At 40.1% G+C, this 21,909-nt stretch overlaps 1 protein-coding gene across 3 annotated transcripts; it reads right to left on the reverse strand.

Moving 5' to 3' along the window:
* Positions 1–3,361: 3,361 nt before the first annotated feature.
* On the reverse strand, positions 3,362–21,163 carry DDX3X (DEAD-box helicase 3 X-linked). Of its 3 annotated transcripts, XM_081326956.1 has the most exons (19): positions 20,920–21,163; positions 19,292–19,346; positions 18,639–18,689; positions 16,730–16,792; positions 14,763–14,894; positions 13,808–13,931; positions 12,698–12,865; positions 12,516–12,615; positions 10,953–11,088; positions 10,460–10,545; positions 9,674–9,772; positions 9,427–9,587; positions 9,150–9,294; positions 8,410–8,554; positions 8,005–8,183; positions 7,801–7,918; positions 7,034–7,190; positions 6,003–6,142; positions 3,362–5,867 (listed from the first exon to the last, which is right to left on the reverse strand). In XM_081326956.1, the coding sequence occupies exons 1-19, from the start codon at positions 20,962–20,964 to the stop codon at positions 5,788–5,790; spliced, it is 2,184 nt and encodes a 727-aa protein (XP_081183082.1). In that variant the 5' UTR covers positions 20,965–21,163; the 3' UTR covers positions 3,362–5,787. The 3 variants fall into 3 exon arrangements, with proteins under 3 accessions (XP_081183082.1, XP_081183080.1, XP_081183081.1); XM_081326954.1 differs by lacking the exon at positions 16,730–16,792; XM_081326955.1 differs by lacking the exons at positions 14,763–14,894; positions 16,730–16,792 and having other exon boundaries at positions 20,920–21,162.
* Positions 21,164–21,909: the final 746 nt, after the last annotated feature.

Raw genomic sequence — 21,909 nt, forward strand, 5'->3', positions numbered from 1 at the left:
GCTGTATCAAAGCACATTAATAGAAAGTTATGTGGAAGGGAAAAGTGTGGAAGAAAAATGTGCACAAGCAGCAGGGATGACCGTAGCCTGGAGAGGATTGTCAGAAAAAGGCCATTCAAAAGTGTTGGGGACTTTCACAAGGAGTGGACTGAGGCTGGAGTCAGTGCATCAAGAGCCACCACACACAGACGGATCCTGGACATGGGCTTCAGCCACTCCTGAACAAACAACATCAGAAGCGTGTTACCTGGGCTAAAGTAAAACAGACCTGGTCTGTTACTCAGTGGTCCAAAGTCCTCTTTTCTGATGAGAGCAACTTTTGCATCTCATTTGGAAACCAAGGACCCAGAGTCTGGAGGAAGAATGGAGAGGCACACACTGCAAGATGCTTGAAGTCCAGTGTGAAGTTTCCACAGTCTGTGTTGATTTGGGGAGCCATGTCATCTGCTGGTGTTGGTCCACTGTGCTTCATTAAGTCCAGGGTCAACGCAGCCATCTACCAGGAGATTTTGGAGCACTTCATGCTTCCTTCTGCAGACGAGCTTTATGGGGATGCTGACTTCATTTTCCAGCAGGACTTGGCACCTGCCCACACTGCCAAAAGCACCAAAACTTGGTTCAATGACCGTGGGATTACTGTGCTTGATTGGCCAGCAAACTCGCCTGACCTGAACCCCATAATCTATGGGGCATTGCCAAGAGAAAGATGAGAGACATGAGACCGAACAATGCAGAAGAGCTGAAGGCCACTATTGAAGCATCCTGGTCTTTCACAACACCTCAGCAGTGCCACAGGCTGATAGCTTCCATGCCACACCGCATTGAGGCAGTAATTGCTACGAAAGAGGCCCAAACCAAGTACTGAGTACATATGCATGCTTATACTTTTCAGAGGTCCAATATTGTTCAATGTACCGTATTTTCTGGCGTATAAGACGACTTTTTAACCCATGAAAATCTTCTCAAAAGTCAGGGGTTGTCTTATACGCCGGGTGCTGAAACTTTAGGGACAGGGCTGACTGGAAAACCTGGAGCGGATCTCCCATTTGGTCTGCGCAGGGAAAGCGGGACCAATTGGAGAAGAAGCTGCAGTCTGATTTTTTACAGGCTGGGGTCTGGGCGTCTTTCCTTCTAAAGTTGAAGAGCAGCTGCAGTCTATCCCAACTTGAAAGGCAGGTGGGGAACGCAGCAGCCAGAGCAGCTGCTTAGCTCTAAGGACACATTTGACTCAGGAACTGGGCGGGCTGGCTGGAAAACCTGGAGCGGATCTCCCATTTGGGAAAGCTTTAGAGTGAATTAGGAAAAGTTTAATCCACTTGCACTGTTTTATGTTTACATGTTTGATGACAAACAGCCTTATGTTTATAAGTGAAAGTTTTCCTACTAAGTACCTGCATGTCATAAGCATTTGAATTAAAATTACCATATTAAAATCAAATCTGATGTTTTTTAATTTTTATTTGGTGTGCGTTGGAAGAGGGGTAGTCTTATACGGCGAGTATAGCCCAAACCCTATAACTTAACAGGAAATGTAGGGGGTCGTCTTATATGCCGGAAAATACGGTACACTCATTTTATTGATTGCATGTAATATTCTAATTTTCTGAGATTGTGGATTTGGGGTTTTCATGAGCTGTATGCCATAATCATCACGATTATGACAAATCACGGCTTGAACTATCTTGCTTTGCATGTAATGAGTCTATCTCATATTAGTTTCCCCTTTTAAGTTGCATTACTGAAATAAATGAACTTCTGTACGATATTCTAATTTTCCGAGTTTCACCTGTATAGCCACATCCATGCCTCCCACCAGGTTACCTCTCAGATACACAATTAAATCATGAATGATTGTAGGGTAACATTTCAGTAGAATCTATACCGATCAGGCTTGAACTGTGGAGTCCTTGATGCGGTCTGGATTTGCTTGCTTGCTTACCCAACTAGACTGGGTAATGAGACATGAGATTGGCTCCATTCATATACTGTAGTTTGCCTTGCAAGTGTTGACAGTAACATGGTTTTCTCCTCGATAGCTCAATTAGAGCAGCCACAATTGGAATCAGAATATTGGTTGCTAAGCTACATGGTTAAGTAACATCACAACCAATTTTATGACCATTTTTATCCAGTTGTTAGGTGAATTGTGGTCATTCAGCAAATCTGGCTTTCCCAATTTGACTGCTTATCAGAAGTCAACTCAGGTTACCAATTCCCATCAGGTAAGAAGCAAAACAGTTGTCAAGCAAACTGTCCCATCACACGACTGTGTGTGGGGGGGGAACAGTTTATCAGCCACTTTTTCTGAGGTCATTGTAATTTTGAGCCAGTTACTAAGTTGCAACTCAAGAACTACCTGTATTGTTTTCTATGGGGTTAACTCCTGCTTATCCAAGTGTTGGTACTGAAGAGAACATGTTCTGGTTGTTTCCTTATTTTCTTTCAGTGGCGTGTAATATGGTTTATTTGTTAATGGCTAAATGGCCCGAATGCCAACCTTCTAAGATTTTTTTTTAGTAGTGCCAGCCACACCTCTCAGTAAGCAACTAATGACAAAACATGAAGCACAAATTAACAAAGCAATCTAATGCATATATGGATGCTGTTTCCCAATCTGTCCATTTGTTGATCAGGGAGTTTTCATTATCTTCTGCTAGCTGACATCTCCCGAGTTGTTGCATGAACACCAGTCTTCCTCATTCTATAATCCTGTAACCTTTACCCTTCATGCTCAATTTTGCTTTTAATATTTTGAAAAATCTGTAAACCACCATTACTGGGGGATGAGCAGCAAATAAATTTTTACTACTATATTCTTGCTCTGCTATCCTTCCCCAAATGCTCTCAAACCTAACACGCAACTATTTTTCTAAAATGAGTTAACAGGTTCTTACAGGTCACATTTGTTGACCTGAACTTCCATCTGTCATGTCACACACATTCATCACACTCAAATCCCCACAAAACAATTCTACTTCAACGGTCCAATGCATATTAATATGGAGGTTAATGTAAATATAGTCTTCCCAGTCCCAAAAGTGGCTAACTAGATGAGTGATAGTTAAGTAACTGCCGAATTATACATTTTATTTCTACTATACTATTATACTAAGCAACCTCATCTACAGGTTGCAACCAACACTATTACTTATTATTCAGGTCAAAACTAATCTGTATTGGATTACAGTATACCAAAATGCAATAAATGGCTGTCTACCCCAAACCAAAAGCCCCCCCCTGAAAGTTCACAGTGCCCAGATAGATTAGGAAAAGCAGAATCATCAATTTTTCCAACCATCTCTTTTTCCCCCATGGTAAACCATTCCATTCCACTTATCGTAAGAATCAAAACTACACAGGATTCATTTCAACCTTTTATTTTATTAAAATTTGAGAGCAATGCACAGCACATGCAGTGCTAGCATCTAAACTAATACAATAAGCAATTACTAAACCTACAGTGACCTGACGTTCATATTGTTTACACTCAGCAAGTTTAAACCCATTCTTTGCATATGACTGAATCTTTTATCACAACTGAAGAATATTGCTGGTTGTAAAACTCACTAAAATGCTATTGCTGAATGTACAAGTCACTGATTATGCCAATACAACAAAGATAACCACATGTTTGAGGATTGCAATGTGCCAGACATTCACTGAAAAAAAAAACCACACAACTAAACAAAAACTCACGCAACGAACATCTGAGAATCTGGACACTTCACATCAGTGTTTTGAAGTGTTTCATTAATATCTTAAGACAAGTGTATCAAAACCTTGGCATGTTTAATTTTAAAGTTGCCAATTTTTGTTTTACTATCAGAAAGTTATGGCTACACTGCTAATGCCGGGTCTGCTTAATTTGACTTAAGAGTTTAATATGACTTAAACATTAAAAGCTCACACTACCCCGAAATATATAATTTCACGCATACGGTGACATTCAACATTCAAGTGCCAGTGTTTTTGTACTGTCTTTTGGTCAAGTTTCTTTAAACTTTCAAAGAATCACTTTTAGGCTTACAAAAATAAATATTTGTCAAAAATGTTCAATAAATATTACACAAAACTAGCAGCAAAAAGTATCTAGAAATCTGTCGTGTGCAAATAGTTTTCTTCCCAACCATTATTCCCATGGTCCCAGTTTTAGAATCTAGTTCCTTCTCCTTAGCCAAGCTGCGTTCAGTCTCCCAAGAGACAAAATAAGATTGGAAGTTAAGGACACGCACACAAGACATATAAAATTCTCTGAATGTGCAATAAAAGAAGTATTTTGTAAAAAGTTATGGGCAAAATGTACAAGGGCCTAAATCTAGACTAATTGAAATAGCACCATAACAAATGACTTCAAATACTGTCAAGTGCACCTACTTAAAGTTTAGTACAAGGCACAATACACTTGAAAAGATCTATTGCACTTTAGGAGATTTTGCTGTTGTCCTATGCCACTTAGAGAAAGAGTTGGTAATAGCTCTGGCAACAGACGTTATCTCAGAGACACTAAGTGACAGAGGCCTTTTACTGTTGGAAATACTCATCTTTGGCCAGATCAGCATAACAAGACTAAATACAATGGAAACCTATGCAACTAAAACTGACTAAAACTGCACTTGATAGCAGAATTGAACCTTGTGCAGTTATGTACATTCCAACCTTTGTGATCTCAGAATTTGTTACTCTTCTGGAGCCATTTTACAAGTCTACAGTAAGCCAGTTAACACTTCAACGCAGCTTGAACAGAGTAATGTGAATCTGCATTAAAATAAAAGCCTGCTGCATAATTCTTCCTGTTCATTCCCCCTTGACCAAAAAACATCAACACTAGCATGCGTTAAGACCAAAAAAATCAGCCAGGCCCTTTTCAAAAAATGGACCTTCACTGTTATGGTCAGCCATTCTACCATTTCAACTTAATATGGCAGGCAATTTTGAAACGTCTTAAGTAGATGAATTCTTCTAAAAACTATTTCAAGTTCAGACCTTTAAACATTCCCTGTAATGTTCTGCCTTCTATTGGCTAGCTCACATTAATAATCTGCCTAAACACTGGAATTGCTGTGTTTACTTGCATTTACTTTTAAAACAGTGCTTGTATGCATGCAATCCATACATCACCTCATTATCAGGACTGGAATGGCTTTTTAAAGACAATCAGGTTCGAAGTACCTATCCAGGATAGAGTGAGCAAATCAACTTTAACTTTGTACAGTTTTGCCACATTAGAAACTAATTCCATTGATATGCTTCAAGGTGTTTTATTTTTCAAATCTCCAAGTATCAAAGCCCTAATGTAGGCCACCGCACAAGTTTTTTCTTTTGTTTTTGCAGATAAAGTGGATGAATCAATGATTCCTGTAAGTTGTATCACACCTGTGTGCCAAGGTTTGATTTTTTATAAAGCCCAAGTTGAATAATTTTGCAAAGACAATTGATAATCTTGGGCATTACTGAGCCAACAGGACATCAAAATAAAAAGTTGTCTAAAGTTAAAGGCACAGTACATTAACAAATGATCCTCAGTCACAAAATTATAAATACAGTTTAGGAGTGGGAGTGGGGATGGGTAGAGGAGTTAAATCCTGACTACAATGGAGTCTTTAAACCTTCAAAGTAGGGCTTCTGTTCCTTTCCTTCTTGTGACCTTGAGCTCCCTTAAAAAAAATTCAGTGGAGAATCACAGCTGGTAATGTACTGCGAGTTCTTGAAGCTACACAAGGTATAGTCTGGCTAAGTTACATGTGGTTTCCATATTAGCTTGTTTGGTAAGAATCTGCAGCAAGCAGATCAGTTGCCCCACCAATCTACCCCCTGAGAGTTATAGTTTCCTCCATATCCATCACTGTTATAGAAGCCGCCGTAACCACCTATTAAGACAAAAGGAGAGAGGAATTTAAGAGACAATGAAAATGTTCACAAGGCATTTTAACATAACCCCGTGGAGCGTTGTAATATTTTTCTATCACCTTTCATTCTCAACCTAAACGGCACAAAAGATTTACCTCCAAATCCTCTGCTACCTCCGTGACCACCAGCGCCACCGCTGCGACCACTACTTGCACGACTGCTGCCAAAACTGCTGCTCCCACCGCTGCTGTTGCTTGCTCGATAATCTCTGGCACCGAAGCCTCCACTGAAGCGGCTGAAGGTAAACAAAAAGGTAAGACAGTATTTAAAATATCCACGAATCCCATTAAATAAGCCCTCTAAGAAGTTAATTCTTATATTCTGTATCTATTTTGCTATAGCGTGCTTATTATAGCTATTGTCTCAAATTGTTCAACTGTTGTTGTTTTTTTTTAAAAAAACAAACATATCCATTATTCATTCTCTGCAGAATGTTACTTCAGAATTTCAACTGAACTGGCATCTAATTTTCCCAAACCAAAAAGTCTTAAGCAGGGAACACCATGCATACTGCCCTGAGCTGCTACAAGAAAAGTGGAATATAAATCTAACAAATAAATACCCTATATTTACTAGTTTTCTCTGGTCTTTCAAAACAGCCCCTTCACACCCTACTTTTCTGCAAAATGCAAAGGAATATTGGAGCAGCAAAAAGCCCTCATCCTGAAAACACAGGAAGTAGAACACAGCTTCCAACCTAATGTAACAGTAAAACAGAGTGAAGCTCTAGAGCAGGGGTGTCAAACTCAATTTCATTGAGGGCCGCATCAGCATTGCGGTTGCCCTCAAGGGGCCGGGTGGGTATGGCCTGGGTGGGCGTGGCCTACTGGGTGGGCGTGTCTAGCGTGTATAGCCTACTGGGTGGGCATGGCCAACTCTACATCATTCGCATCAAGGGTGCCTATGGGAGCCTGGGCAGGAGTGGGACAGATCTGAGGGTCTCTGGCAGGAGAAGGGTCTCTGGGCCAGGGCCAAGGCAGTGGGGGCCGTTTCCAGGATGGCTTCGCGGGCCACATGAAACCACTTCGCGGGCCGCATCTGGCCCCCGGGCCTTGTGTTTGACATGTCTGCTCTAGAGCACCTATGTGGAAGGCAGGTTTCTCAAGCTTAAATTCATTTACGTTACCCTTTGGAACGTCCACGGCTGCTTCCGCCCTTATGTTGTTGCTCATATGCCGTGTTTTCTAGCCAAGATGGTACTTCCTGCTTAGCTTCAATAAGTAGATCTAACAAGTCCTTTGCGATATTGATGTTCCTATCATTAAAAAATGATGTGGCAAGACCTAAAAGAAAAGGTAAGGAAACATGAGATCTTCAGCCATCTGTGCTTATTTTCAAAATGACACAAAAGCAGATAGTCCTTCCTGACCACTCATAATGAGCTTAGTTGACAGTAGATTTATCCTCGCATTTATGATAAAATTTGTTCCCCTTTTTGTGTGAAGCCTTCTACAGTACATGTTTTACAACACTGAAAGTAAAAACGTGTCAAAACCCAAGGCATTTAAATGGGGATATTATTCAAAACCTCTTTTCACAAATATATTCTTCAATGTGAAAATTTCTCAGAAATAAAGCTATCCAATGCCAATTTCCATTAGGAATTTTCCAAACCTAGCAATAAAGATTTGTGAGTTCACATACCGCCTTTACAAGGAACTTACGAATTCTCTCAATAATACATACACTTGATCTTTTCCAACAGGCCTTTATTGGCAGAGATCTCCCTGAAAGTACTTTCATCCTAATCAATGTCCATTATTATTTTGGAAAAGCTTTTTTCAGTAGAGGTTGGGAAAATTCTGAGCAGCTACATTCTCAAGTTATTTAGCACTTCTGCATATATAGATCTTAGCAACTACAAAACCCCCACCAAGATTAATGCCGTCTTACCAAGATTTCCTACACGACCCGTACGGCCAATGCGATGCACATATTCTTCTATGTCACTTGGCAAATCAAAATTTATGACATGTCCAACATTGGAAATATCCAGTCCTCGTGCCGCTACCTATTGAAGACAAGAGGGGAAATCCTGAATTCCCAAAGCTCAAATTAAAAAGACACACATAGCTATACAACCAAATATGTCCTTACTGCAGTGGCAACTAAGACGGGACATTGGCCAGAGCGGAACCGACGTAATGCTTCTTCTCTATCTCGCTGAGTGCGATCACCATGGATACTGGTGCAAGCATGTCCTTCGCGGTACAGGAATTCCTCCAGAGCGTCAGCTCCCTTTTTAGTCTCTACAAACACCAGAGTCAAGGACTCACCTGCATATGTAAAAAATTTAATTAATGGTTTACCTGTCAGTGTAGCACATGATACAAACTAGCGCTATGACTGCAATAATAACAAAGTTACGAATCAAGCTAGTTGCAGGCAGATTGAAGTAAAAACAGTCAATTATAGGAGAAAATAGGAAGGAGTCTGCATTTTTCTCCTCAGCTAATACAGATTTACATTACGTTTATGCCAGAATTCTTCCTCAGTCTTTACCTGTGGCAATCAAGAGGTCAAGCAGAAATGACCGTTTGTCCCCATCTTCCACCCATACTACTTTCTGTGTGATGTTTTCAGATGTAGAGCCAACTCGGCCAACAGCCAGAAAAATATATTCGTCCAAGAAATCACGAGCAAGCATCTAAAAAATAGCACTTCGTTAGCATAAATACGCATCTAACCATAGTTCATCAATCACCACAAAACTTTACGGGTGTACAGAAGCGTCCCAACAATAGAAACTTAACTATAGACAAGTTCTGCAAAAGAAAACTATTCAAGACCTCCACTTATTTCTTTTTAACAAGTTTACCATAGACATGTCTATAGAGATTCTCAGTCATCCAGGTCATGCTTGTCCCAAAGGTTCTGTTCAAAAGTCAGCTGGACTTTCTTGGTTTTTTTTCCTGAAAACGTTTCAAGTCTCATGCCAGAACTGAAAAAGCTTCTTAGATGAGAAACAAAATGTTTTCAAGGAAAAAAACAAGAACGTCCAGTTGACTTTTGAACACCAGCTTTGGGTTTACACCATAGACCAGTGGTGTCAAACTGCCGGCCCATGGGCCGGTTGCATTATGCGGAGGCTGTGCCCACCCCAGCTCCAGCAATGCAAAAAAAAAGTTGTGACATTTCACATGATGATGAAATTTCCCATGCCACAGACAATTACTTTCAGTGTGTTTATCAGTTTCCCTTTAATGTGTTGAATCTTATGGAAAATTGAACATCATAAATACCTGGATTTCCTTTGGAAAAGTAGCACTAAACATCATTGTCTGACGGATACCCTTTACCGGCATAGTATCTTTTTCAACAATACGACGAATCTGAGGCTCAAAACCCATGTCAAGCATACGATCAGCTTCATCCAAAACCAAGTATCTGGAAAATACACAGTAGCACATAAAGAGTTCTATGATTCCATACTGACAAAGAAGCTCCAGAGTATCCAAGGTTATCAATATTACAAAACGTATCACATTATTTATAAACATACAGAACCATATTACTTACTTGCAGAAATCCAGGCCTATCTTTCCTCTCTCCATCATATCTGAAAGGCGGCCTGGAGTTGCCACAAGCATATGGCAGCCACGTTCTAAGTCACGTATCTGTTGACCAATGTCAGCACCACCATATACAACACAAGGACGGACTTTGGAACGATAGGAGAACTAGAGGAAAGAAAATAAAAGAATTTCAGATCTAAAACTTTGCCTTGTGATCTGCTAATAAGCTCCCAGGAGCATGTAATATTTACCTTTCTAGCTTCTTCATATATCTGCACTGCCAATTCCCTTGTTGGTGCCAAAACTAATGAAATTGGATATTGTTTACGTCGTCCGAATCTTCCATTTTCCTGTAATGTTAAGGAGCAAGATATCACTGAAAATATAGCCCAATGCTATCCCCATTTCATTCTGCCCGATTACTTTCTTGAAGTTAAACAGCAATACTAATAATCCTTGACGTACGACCACAATTGAGCCCAAATTTTGCTATGCCAGGCAGTTAACTGCGTTGCATTTTATTTTACATTTTGCCAGTTGTTAAGCAAATCACTGAAGTGATTCAGTGAACCATGCAGTCATTAAGCAAACTTGGCTTCCCCCACTGGCTTTGCTTGTAAAAAGCTGATGGGAAAGGTTACAATGAGTGACCACATGACCCTGGAACAGTGTCAGAAACATGCCAGATGCCAACCACCTAAGTTTTGATCACATGATCATGGGGATGTTGCAACAGTTTTTAAGTATAAAAAACTATCAAAAATTCTTTTTTCAATACCGTTATAACTCTGAAATCACTAAATGAATGGTTGCAAGTCAAGGCCTATTTGTGCTCTGTAGAGCTATTTTGGATCTGAAACAAATGTAGTGCATGCCTTTCTCCTGCACAGGCAAATGAGTTACGTTCTCAAACAGAAAGAGTTCTTTCCCATACACAAATGTCAACATTAACACAGAAGTGACAACTGGAGAAAGCATGATGAAATGCACATTGCTGGAAGTTATCCAGATATTTATATGCTGCAAACCATACTTGCCTTCATGGCTCTCAAAGCATCACCTGGGCCATCTGTATATATCTGACTCAATATGGGCAGAAGAAATGCAGCAGTTTTCCCAGAACCTAGAGAAAGATACATTAAAATTTGATAGAATTACAAAATCCTTTCATTTCTGAGAACAAATTCAACCACTATGCAATTATTGCTTATTATCGTAAGCTATACAGAAACCTGCTTTAACTGCAAACAGCTTTTATTCCAAATGTATCATGCTAAGTCAAGTTAGTGGTAGTTAACCAATTACAGCTAATTGCAAAACAGCAGATTTTTACAATTTACCCAAACCCCATTTGGAGAACAGCATTCGCCCATTTTCAGTATTTATTCAATGCAACCTTACTTCAAAATACAATAACCAACCAGGCTTCTAAAGGAAAGTTTTCAAAATCTGTACAGCATGGCCTTCATAGTCCCTAAATTTTACTTTTACTTCATTCAGAACATGCAACTATAACATATATAGACTTACCTGTCTGAGCACAAGCCATCAGATCTCTTTTGTCTTTGATGATAGGAATAGCATATTTCTGAACAGGAGTAGGTCGAGTGTAGCGGGTGAGTTCGATGTTCCCCATGATAATTTCCCCCATATCAATATCGCTAAACTGCAAAGGTATTTCAGTTATTAAGCAGTATTCTACATCAGTCCCAACTACCTTAATAGCTAGCGTTGCACTCATACATACGGAGGCCTGATCCTGAATGGATGGAGCACTCCACCCTACCCACTGCCCTTGCTTATGGATTATAGAGGCTTGTTTGATTTAAAGCCTTGGTAGGAATTTGAGTCAGAGGTGGCCAAGTGCTCAACTTCTAAGAACCAATTCAAATGTATTCACACAAAATCAGTTCTAAGCTTGACATTGAAGCAAACAGCTTTTTTCCATGTAGAGAAGATAATCAAAAGAAGCTAATTATAATTCCTGGATGCAATTTTTTTTGGTTATCTGCTTTCCATCAAAGAAAATGTATGAAAAACAGGATTTATTTTTAAAGGTAATTGGACTATGCCACACAATCAACTCAAGTCAGTTTTTGAGCATGTTATGTTTATGCAATGCACTCAATGTAGAAAACAGGCACAGGCAGTCCTCAACTTACAACCATTCATTTAGTGACCGTTCAAAATTACAACAGCATTGGAAAAAGTGATTTCTGACCATTTTTTACACTTACGGCCATTGGTCCAATGATCAAAATCTGGGCCATGTGGAAACTGGCAGGTACATATGACAGTTGCACTGTACCGGGGTCATGGGATCCCCATTTGTAACCTTACCAGCTGGCTTCCGACAAGCAATAGGAGGAAGCCAGATTCACTTAACAACTGCAGTGGTTCACTTAACAAGCATGGCAAAAAGGTCATAAAGTGAGGCTGAACTTGCTTAACAATTGTCTGGATTAGCCAAAAAAAATGTTCTCAATTGTGGTTGTTCGTTGAGGACTTCTCTATGTACCTATCCAAGAAACATCAGCAAATCTACAGCAGCCTAAGTTCTACTGTATTCCTTTGAAAATAATAACCCACACTGGTATTTTAGTAGTGCATTAACCTATCAATTATTTTTTCCCCAATTATTAGCTTTGTAGGAATTCCCTATTTCTTTCTTCAGTTGTCTGCATATTTAAAATGTATTTCATTCTCAATTCATTTAGCAAAAACCTCAATATAACCAAGCCCAACACGAGGCATATGCTAATTTCTAATTTCCTTAGTGCCTGTAAGTCCTAGGCACTAGATTGTTAACAATCTAGTTGTATACTGTACTATTTACAAATATAATCTGGGTATAAAGACCCACACCTACACTTCATTAACAGCTAATATGGTGTAATATGTTTTAAAAGAATCAAGACACTGAATTATAAGGCATCATCTCTTTCCAAACAAAATTACTAGCATTAAAAATGGAACCAATGTCCTTTCTGAAGGATCAATCAATTTAAAAGTACTAATTTATTACTATATGAAAGTTTAACAATTTCAGCACAAGTTACCAAGTAAATGCATTATGAAACTGGTAGTACTTACACTTTCAATGTGTGGAGGACAGTTGCTGCCTGTTGCCTCAACTGGAATGTCATCATATTTTTCAAAGTTAATGCCTGTATTCCCCCCAGCGAACAGCTCCCTAGAATGAAAACAAGTCTATTTGTATCATATAAGCATTGAATGCTTCATTGAAAGTTGCCAGGTATACCTTTAATACTCACTGTTCCACACGTTCACTTGCGGCAAGTGGTTTTGACCAGTCATCTTCATCATTTTTATCACACCAACGACTGTTTCCACCACGATCAAATCGACCACCAAAGGAACTCCTCTCACCACGACTCCCAATGCCATCAAAATCACTGCATCTTCCACCACGATCATCAAATCTAAACATCATACAATACTGCATTAAATCCACATGTATGCGCTCCTTTAAAGCAGCCTGGCAGCTTTAAAATATTCACATTTGGTTTAAAGCAGATTGCATTATTTGAGCCTTAAGCCCATTGTGCTTTTCAGAAACATACTAACGATAGAATCCAAACAAGATCAGGTTTAATTAATTACCACCACTATAGAAATTAATAATTTCAGTTTTCTGCCAAGTTAAGAAACCAACATGTGAAAGTTTTGGGAATCATGCTGATTTGAGGGCTGCAGCTTTTGCCTTTCGGGTATCAAAGGCTTTCTCCATTATTTCTTTGCCCTCGCTATCAGGTGTGGAGATTCAACTAAGTAGAAGGATTTTAACAATTCAGACAGCATTTATTCCATCTCAATACCAAGCTCTGGGTTCAGCTCCCTTTTCAGTCATGACATCCATGACCTTAAACCATTCCTTCACTCAGTACAATCTACTGGTACTTCATAGGATTCTTATAAGGATAAAAAGAGAGGAAACAAGCATCCTGCCTTGAACACCCTGATGGAAATTGGGGATGCAGGAGTAATTAAAAATCAAGATACTCCGTAATCAAACCAAACCAAACCAAACCAGTTACAGAACAGGCTTTGGATATAAGGAGAAAAGTACCCATGCAAGATTTTAGATATGGCAAACCAAAAATAATTTTTCATAAATTCTAAACTAAATAATTATTAGCCAAAAGTATATTTATAGGAAATGCTGAGGTTTTTCTAATTAAAACGAACACACACACACACACATGCACAGAGCCATTGGCACCAAACAATTCAGACCAGTAACTTATTAGGATTAGTGAAATGATTTTATTAAAACTAACATATGATACAACTAAATTTCTACAGGCAATAGTAAAGAGCTGCAGTTTTTTTTAAAAAAAAAAAAGATTAAACAAAGGGGTTACCTTCCTCTTGAGCCATTGCCACGGTCAGTAAAGAAACTTGATTTTCCTGACCCACATTCACTTCTTGCGCCAAAGCTACTATATGCATCCCTGTCTCTGGTAGCATTCCATCCACCATCAAATCCTACAAATACAATCCATTATGAAATATTTCCAAAGATATTTACAGGTAAGAGGAAAGAAATATATTGAAAAGAAACATTAATATCAACAAGTAGCCACCAGTTTTCCAAAGATAACATCTGTATTTATTCAAAGTCATACTGCCATCAAGCGAAGATGGCACTGACAGAAAAAAAAATGATAGTTAATTTTGTAGGCAATGGTATTCAATATCCAGCAGCTGTTGATCCTTTCAAGCTGAATGAACCCACCCACCATGCTTTTACTTCTGTTCAATGAAGAATGAGCCTATGGCATATCTCTAGAGTACAACCATTAGGCAACCCATATTAAACATATGGTCATTTAAAACTTCGTAATTTCACAACAGCTTGAAAACTGGATCATTTCAAGTTTCATGAGTTTGCCCACATACCGACACCAGTTAAGAAGAAAGAGTCAGATGAAAGATTTTGAGAATGTATACCATACGTGACACGTAAAACCTGGAGAAAACAGTAATTGGAACAACTACTGAGCAGTGAGCTTTAATAGTTAAGTCATTAATAGAAACCTCTGACGTGAAAAGTTTTGACTCCAGGATTCAAATTGATCATCTTCAACTTTTTGTGGCAAGGATTCTAAAGACCCATTAAAGACCCATTTCAGAACTATGATATCTGCTGCATTTCTGTTCAGGAGGGCAACTCCACTAAAGCTGCTTGGTAAGAAAATTCAAAGAATTTTCCGTAAATTTCATGAGCTTCATACTTTGCCCTATCTTAAGCTCTCTTATTTTTTAATCACTATTTAAGCACTAAGTTGGATAGAAGTGACAGGTCCCCACGCCCACCTCTGTCATCACGTCCAGATCCTCCTCTGGATCCAAACACACCACGATCACGATCGTAGCCATTCATCCGGCTGTCACGATCATATCCATTCATATAGCCATTACCTCCACGAGAGTCCCAGCTGGGGGAATCTTTAGCAGAGAATAAAAAGTTAAACAATTAAAGTGTTAAATGTCACTTGTGCCAGCAAATGGTTTTTGCAAGCTGCACTGTAACAGTGTGACTTTTGCTGCCAGAAATTTACATTTAAGGGCAATTTTCTTTTTAAAAAAGGGCAACTTGCCCTCAAATAATTAAAATTGCAGGTTTCTCTGCATCTATGTTCACAAAAGCTGCCAAGTTTATGGATACTTAATTATGTAACTGAACTTTCTTAAGAATATTAAAAACGTAACTATTAACTGTACTATAGCTATGTACCTTGTACAGCAATATTGCTGCCATGCAGTAAGTTGAAGCACATCTTAAATAAAAACTGGTCAATTTGAAGCAAGTCCAGCACTAAGCTCAATGTCCAATGGTAAGCTCAAAGATACAATTTATTAAGCACACAGCAATTAAAAAGCACCACTCTGACTAGCCAATGCTAATACGTGCATTTTTTCAGATGTTTTTTTAAAGAAAAAGCTCCTTGTAGAGTACATTAGAAGTCCGCCACTATCATTAGGAAGTTCATGAAAGGGTCCAATCTGGGTCAGTCACCAGGACCAGAGGTTTAATCTTCTGATCTTTTGGACTCAAGAGCACGAGTCCAAAAGCTCAGAAGACTAAAACCCTCTGGTCCCGGTGACAGACACAGATTGGATCCTGCAACATTATCCTGGGACGCATATATTTCCCTTCATTCATGAGCCCATGAAAAACTCATTCTAGTAAAAGGTTAGTTATCTGGTTTATCTTTACAAACATTCTGAAGTTTCAGAATCGCGCTCAGGTTAATCTCCTATAGAAAATGTGAAGAGCTCTGACCATGAAGAGCAACAAGGCTTGTAGCAAAAGCTCCCAAGGAAGGGGGGGAGGGTAAAGTGTTTGCTACAACTAGAGCTGAAGGAATTTTTCCTCACAAGCCAGGAAAGACTGGAACAGGCGATGCACCTCCCCATTTCTCCACAGGCCTCCAGTCTCAAATCCAATTCTTTAAGGCAAGTTTAAGGAAAACTAGACATTATGAACTATTCTCCTGTTCAAAAGATCACATTAGTCCAGGGCTCCCCAAACTTTGTCCTATTATATCTGACAGTATTTAATATGTCAACAAAGTCTGCTTTTAAAATCTGTCATTAATTTCATTATAGTATTTTGAATAAGCTATTCAAATTTATGATCTTTCTAAATCTTTCAGAAACTTATCCAGTTCATAGATAGCTGAATAATAATTACCTTAAAAGATTCAGCACATTATTTTAGTGTATAACATAAGAACGTGCCCACTAAACAGAAAACCTGTGTTTTATTTTAAAACTTGGAATAGATTTACACTATTGAGAGTTTAACTGCATTGCTTGTGAAGAAAATGTTAAATAGTTTTAGTACACATAGCCCTAAAAAGAGCTATAGCCATAATAACCTTGGATTTAGAATTAATAGAGTGAATTTCAAGCTTTTTGTTACTATGCTGGTTTCCTGTTTAAGAATGAATAACTTTCTCACCTTGTAACCCTAAGTCTACAAAAGTGGATCCTGGCACTTGCCAACTTAAGCTTTTAATAAAAATCAGTGTTACTAAAAAGTACTAAACTTGAAAGGAGCAAAAGAATTTAATATTTCTTTGCTGCCTGTTTCTTAATCATGTTTCCTTAATCGTTACAACACCAATGGAGGAAAGTGTTAAATTGAGGCAAGGAAGGCAAGCCTGAGAATGTGCTTGAAGAAAAAGCTCAAACTGTTAGTTAACTGCAAGTTACTGCTTAGAGGCATGCTCCCAAACGGCAAACTTTAAAATCACCCCAGCCTGACACCAACTTACAGCTTCTTGGTGGTGGCAACGAATTGGAATAGCAGTTTGCTGTATAGTTATGGATACTGTATGCTGCAAAAGAGTCATGAAAACTCCCAGCATTATGGTTCAGTTCGAAAGCATATTAAAACATTCTGTTGTGGAATGTCCCCAACCAGTGCTAATAACTTTTGGGCAATCTTTATCATTCTGAAATGTAAAATTTCTGCAAATATATCAGCTTACCTTTGGTGACAGCAGAGCTCACATTTGGACAAGTAGAAGAACAAGCAAGTCTCTGAATTTTTGTGGCCAATATGGACACCCCCCCCCCTATCATCTAATATAGAGTGCTTAAAAAAAGAACTGGCCAATCAACAGCTTAGGACAGTCAGAAATAAACATTTTTCACTACTTCCAAGCATGTTTCAGTCCAGTATAAAGCTGATTTTTATTCACTCATTCAAAGTAGTATTACAGATCTTCTCTTTAATTGCTTTCAAGTACCCTTACCATGCTAATGTCCCTTTGGGAAGATTAACCCAAGCAGCTACCCACCTTCATCTAAGAGATCAGTTTGACTTTCTGCTTTTAACAAGAAAAACGTTTTTTAAACTCTTCTCTCTAATTAGTAAAAGGCCCAAAAATTACCTTATGAATTTGAATGTCACTTTGAAGCAACAAGAATTGCTGCCCACTTCAAGTCTTTCGTGAACCTTCCCCCCACAAGGCCCAAGATGTTTTAGACCAACATCACTCCCAATCAGCAGTCAACATTTACAATATAAGCCAAAACGTACGAAGAACACAACTTCTAGAAAATTACTAAAAATCATTCTTTTTCCTTGTGTACTAGAATAGGTGGGAGATGCACTAATTTGTTAACCTTTGTTATGTGTTCACTCTCACAATTTTACAAGTTTCTAAATTTTATTAACCTTTTACACGTGTACCCATAGACTAAGTAAGATTAGCTATTTATGGTTATGGAAATCCTGGAAGTCAAAACTGCCACAAGACTACAACTAACACAGAAACAAACTTGATATATTTTGCCCACTATTGTCAGCTTAAAACAATCCTCCCTCCCAAAAATTGGGTGTAAGCAACTTTCTTGCAAATCACAAAAACGATAAAAAGGGAAATATCTAAACCTAACAAAGCTTGCATTAAATGTTTACCTTTTGTTTAGTTGCTAACAAGATTGAATTCCAGAAATATGGGTCCTCTGAGAAAACTCAGAAATTTGATTATCATTTCTACAACCTTTTTGATCATTATACTATAATTTTATCTCAGAATATTTTTAATAACTAACAGCTTTAGAAACTTCCTTTTATGAAGTTTTAAATTTCTAACCCTATAGGAGATTGATTCAGCAGTAAGCAGGCTTTTTGAAAGAACAGCACCACACTAAACTGGAAAAAGCCTGGGTCTCTGCTTACTTCCATTTCTTTATTACTAGTGTTTTCAAAATGTTTCATTTCATAATGGATCCTTTCATAATTGCAATCTGAACTATCATAATTGTCAATTATGTCATTCCACATTAGAATCATTACTTGACAATGAATTTGATCATAACTTTCAGAAGGAACAGTATTTTCTGCTGGCCCAGTATCATTGTTCCGGTTATAGTAAATTCCACTACTACTTAATAGCTTTGCTGATGAAGTGAAAATGCAACTCTCAATCACTGTTCTACTAACACTCAAGCTGAATTTTCTCTTGCAACTTTCATACTGTAAAAAATATCACTTAGTGTGCAAATTAACTTTTTTATGTGCTTTCTTGCTACTTATAACCACAGATATCTCTTCCAAGCTGTAGTATAAGACTATAATATTTATTGTTTTAGGATGTCCTAATGCATATCCACCTATGAATCAAGTTTAAATAAAGCAATATTACTTCACAATTGAAATCTATACCAACATACCCTGCTTTGAAGCTTCTCTATTCCGCAAATGAGGAGGAATATACCGGCCTTCTGGGGAGAAAAAGTACTTGTTAGTTTAAAAAATTTGCCTTTTAGAACAACCCATCACAGTATTTTTCTTATACTTTTCATGATTGGAAGCTGTTAGAATTTTTACTTGGCTATTACATAGAACAATCTCCTAAACAAGTGACATAATTTATAAGATGTAGTTATGTAATAACCCTACTTTGCCATTAACAGATTACCTCAAAACCAGAAAGTAAAAATAAACAGTAACCCCACTAACGCTTATATTGTATCATTTCCTTTGAAACCTATTTATCCCAATATTGCCAGAACATAAAAAGTACAGTAGTTGAATTCAATCAATAGTGGTTCTTTGGCAGTATAAAAGGAGTAAGATAGCAGTTAGATGCTTATAGGATTATATGATTCAGAAATTGAATGATCAAACACTGGATTTGGAAAGCATGCAGTCCTTAATGTTTCTTTTGAACCTCAACTGTCCAGCAAGATTATTTAATGTTAAAGATGCATAACAAATATAAAATTGATGTGGGATCAGAATAGTAGCTTAATTTTTACTGAAATGATAGGCCACCCATAAGATCTATTAATTGTAGCAATATATTCTTGAATTATGTACTTACTTGCTGTTCCTCCTCCACTCTGAGAGTCTGAGGAATTCAAGTCTAGACCAGCAAACTTAAAAATACACAAGTTATCATTAGTTACATTTTCAAATGAAAATCTGCCAAGATATAGCTTCCACTCAAATAAAAAAAATCAAGCAATTTCACTAGAAATATCAAGAGACTTATCTAAAGCTTGTTCCATTTGCTTTATCAGTACTTTATTTAGAGTACGGCAATTAAAGTGGTGTACCACCAGACTATTTTATATTGAAATTAAACATTTCAATTGTGGGAAACAATAACTACTATCCAGTTTTTTTTAAAAAAAAACTCTTGATGGGACATAGGAGGAAATCCTCTCCACCACTTCAAATGTGTTACAGCAGCTTTGATTTCTTTGAGCAAAATTGCAATAGCGACGTGCTGCTATAGGAGCCCCAAGTCGTGTAAATCGCAGCTTTTATACATCGCATCAAGATAGATCAATTCTTCATTTTAAAATAAACCGGCCCAAGTATAAAGGTTTATTTTGAACTTCCGTCTAAATACACCCTTTCCCCTTCAAAAATCGCAAACTATGCGGGCCGCCTCCCCGGATCAAGACAGATCGAGCCAGCCGAGTTTCCTGCCTGCTCTCTGGCGTTTTCCAGGCCGCGGCATTCCAGCTCTGCCGCAGCGAACGGCGACTGCGCTCTCCTAGCCTGCCGCTTAATCCGGCGGCAGCGTCACACGCCTGCTCCCATTTCCCTGACCGGCTGGGCTCTCCCCCTTCCATCCATTTCGGGAGCTGGTTCTAACCCCGCGCCGCCCGCAGGACTTCCCTCTGCCGCCGCTCTCCCAACACCTCGACCAACGGGGCCAGGATAAGAAGCGAGGAGCGGAGCGACAGTAAATCAACCTGAGGGAGAAGAGGGAGAACCCGCCTTTCGAGGCGCGGTCCCGCCCTTTTCTTTCACCCCCACCCACCCCCCTTTTCCGACGGGCCTCGAGGACAAAGGAGACGGGGAGGGGGCGCGCGCGTCTGTGCGCGCGTGCGCGCACCTAAGACGGGAAGCAAGAGCGGCAGCCCTACTTCTGAGGCTCCCGCTCCCCGGCTGGGGGGGGGGGAAACCGCGCACGCGCTTTTTTCCCCCCCTCCTCCCATTTCGTCATCGCTCGATGGCCGCCGTGGTCCCCCGCCCGCTGCAGTTCGTGGCCAGCGCCACCAGGGGGCCCGGCAGATGCAACAGTCGCCAGAGCCGCACAAAGCCCCGGAACAGGCCCGGCCTGTCTCACCCGGCCCAGGGGCGCTTCACCCTATATCCTTCACGCCTCGCCGCGGTTCTCCTTTGCCCTTCAACTCCCCCCTCCTCCTCGCTCCTTTTTTTTTCGGCCTACAACGATTTGAGCCCAAGCCGCCAAAACTGCGGCCTCCAAAAAAAAAGGAACTGCGTCACAGTCAAATACGCCACCAGAAGGCCGGCACAAAACCCGTGCCGGGCCGGTGGAGCGCGGGAAGATAGTAGGGTTATCACAAGGGCAAAGGAACGCGTTGAAGACCACGAGAGAGCCCCGAAGCCAGGTCGGCCACCAATGGGGGGAGGGGCGAGAAGGCCTGGCTTCTCCGGGCCCACCCGTCCGTTTTTCCTTTTGAGTTCCCTCACCTGCTGATCTAGACCGAGGGCATTTTCCACTGCCACATGACTCATAACGAGAGATTGTTCCGGGAGGTCCCGCTCCGCGTAGAGAAACTCGGATTCACCAGAAGTAATACACGCCTCGCCTACGACAGTTCTCCCTCCTCCGTCTTAGAATCGCTTCTTTTAACTGAAACCCCCCGTTCGACCCGGGCCTTTATATATTCCTCCGCCCCCTCGCAGCCGCCGTGCTGACTTCAGCGCGCAAGCCCCGCCCCTTCTTCCTCCTTTCGATCCCTTCCCCCCACCTCTGCTTGCTGCAAAAGGTATCGCGGGGAGAACTCTCCGCTCCGCATTAAGAGGTGGGGGGAGGGTGGAGAAATCCCAAGGCTACCGCGAGAACTAAAGTAAGTTCTGGACTCCTTCCGATTCGGGAGGCGTTAGATGGTACCGCGAGGCTTCCCTACACAAAGTTTATGGCGCTATTCACGCGAGATCCCCCCTCCTTTAGCTGACCCCCTCCCTTCTGTTTTCGTTTCATAATGACGCTAGCGGCTCAACCGGTTCCTGCAAGATCTCGCGAGATTTCTGTCAAAAAAGAAGTCTGCTCTTGGCAACAGTCTCCCTAGGTCACGTGAACAGCCCTGCTTAGTCTAGCCGCCATCTTAGATTGTGAGCGGCTTTCCCTGCTGCAGTGGCGCAGCTCTGGGTCGTGGAAAGGGAGACGGGGGAGGGGATTCTGTGAGGGGGCCTGAGGCTTACGTCTGGAGGATTGCAAAAAGCCGCAGGAGAGTATATCAGTATGTCATGGAGGCATGATGTGACTCGTTTCTGCCTTGTGTGTGACCTAAATACCCTGGCAACAACGAGGATGGGTAATAACTGCTCCCGCCTCTTTTTCACAGACCCGCAGAATCGCCGAACAATAAAGGGATAATGAGCTTTGTGCCTGCTCCCGCGTTCCTCCTCATCAAGGGTAAATCCGATTTCATAACACGTCACCGTTACCCGTACAGA

Source organism: Vipera berus, assembly GCF_964194415.1.
Source record: "Vipera berus genome assembly, chromosome: 4".
Classification (NCBI taxonomy): Eukaryota; Metazoa; Chordata; class Lepidosauria; order Squamata; family Viperidae; genus Vipera; species Vipera berus.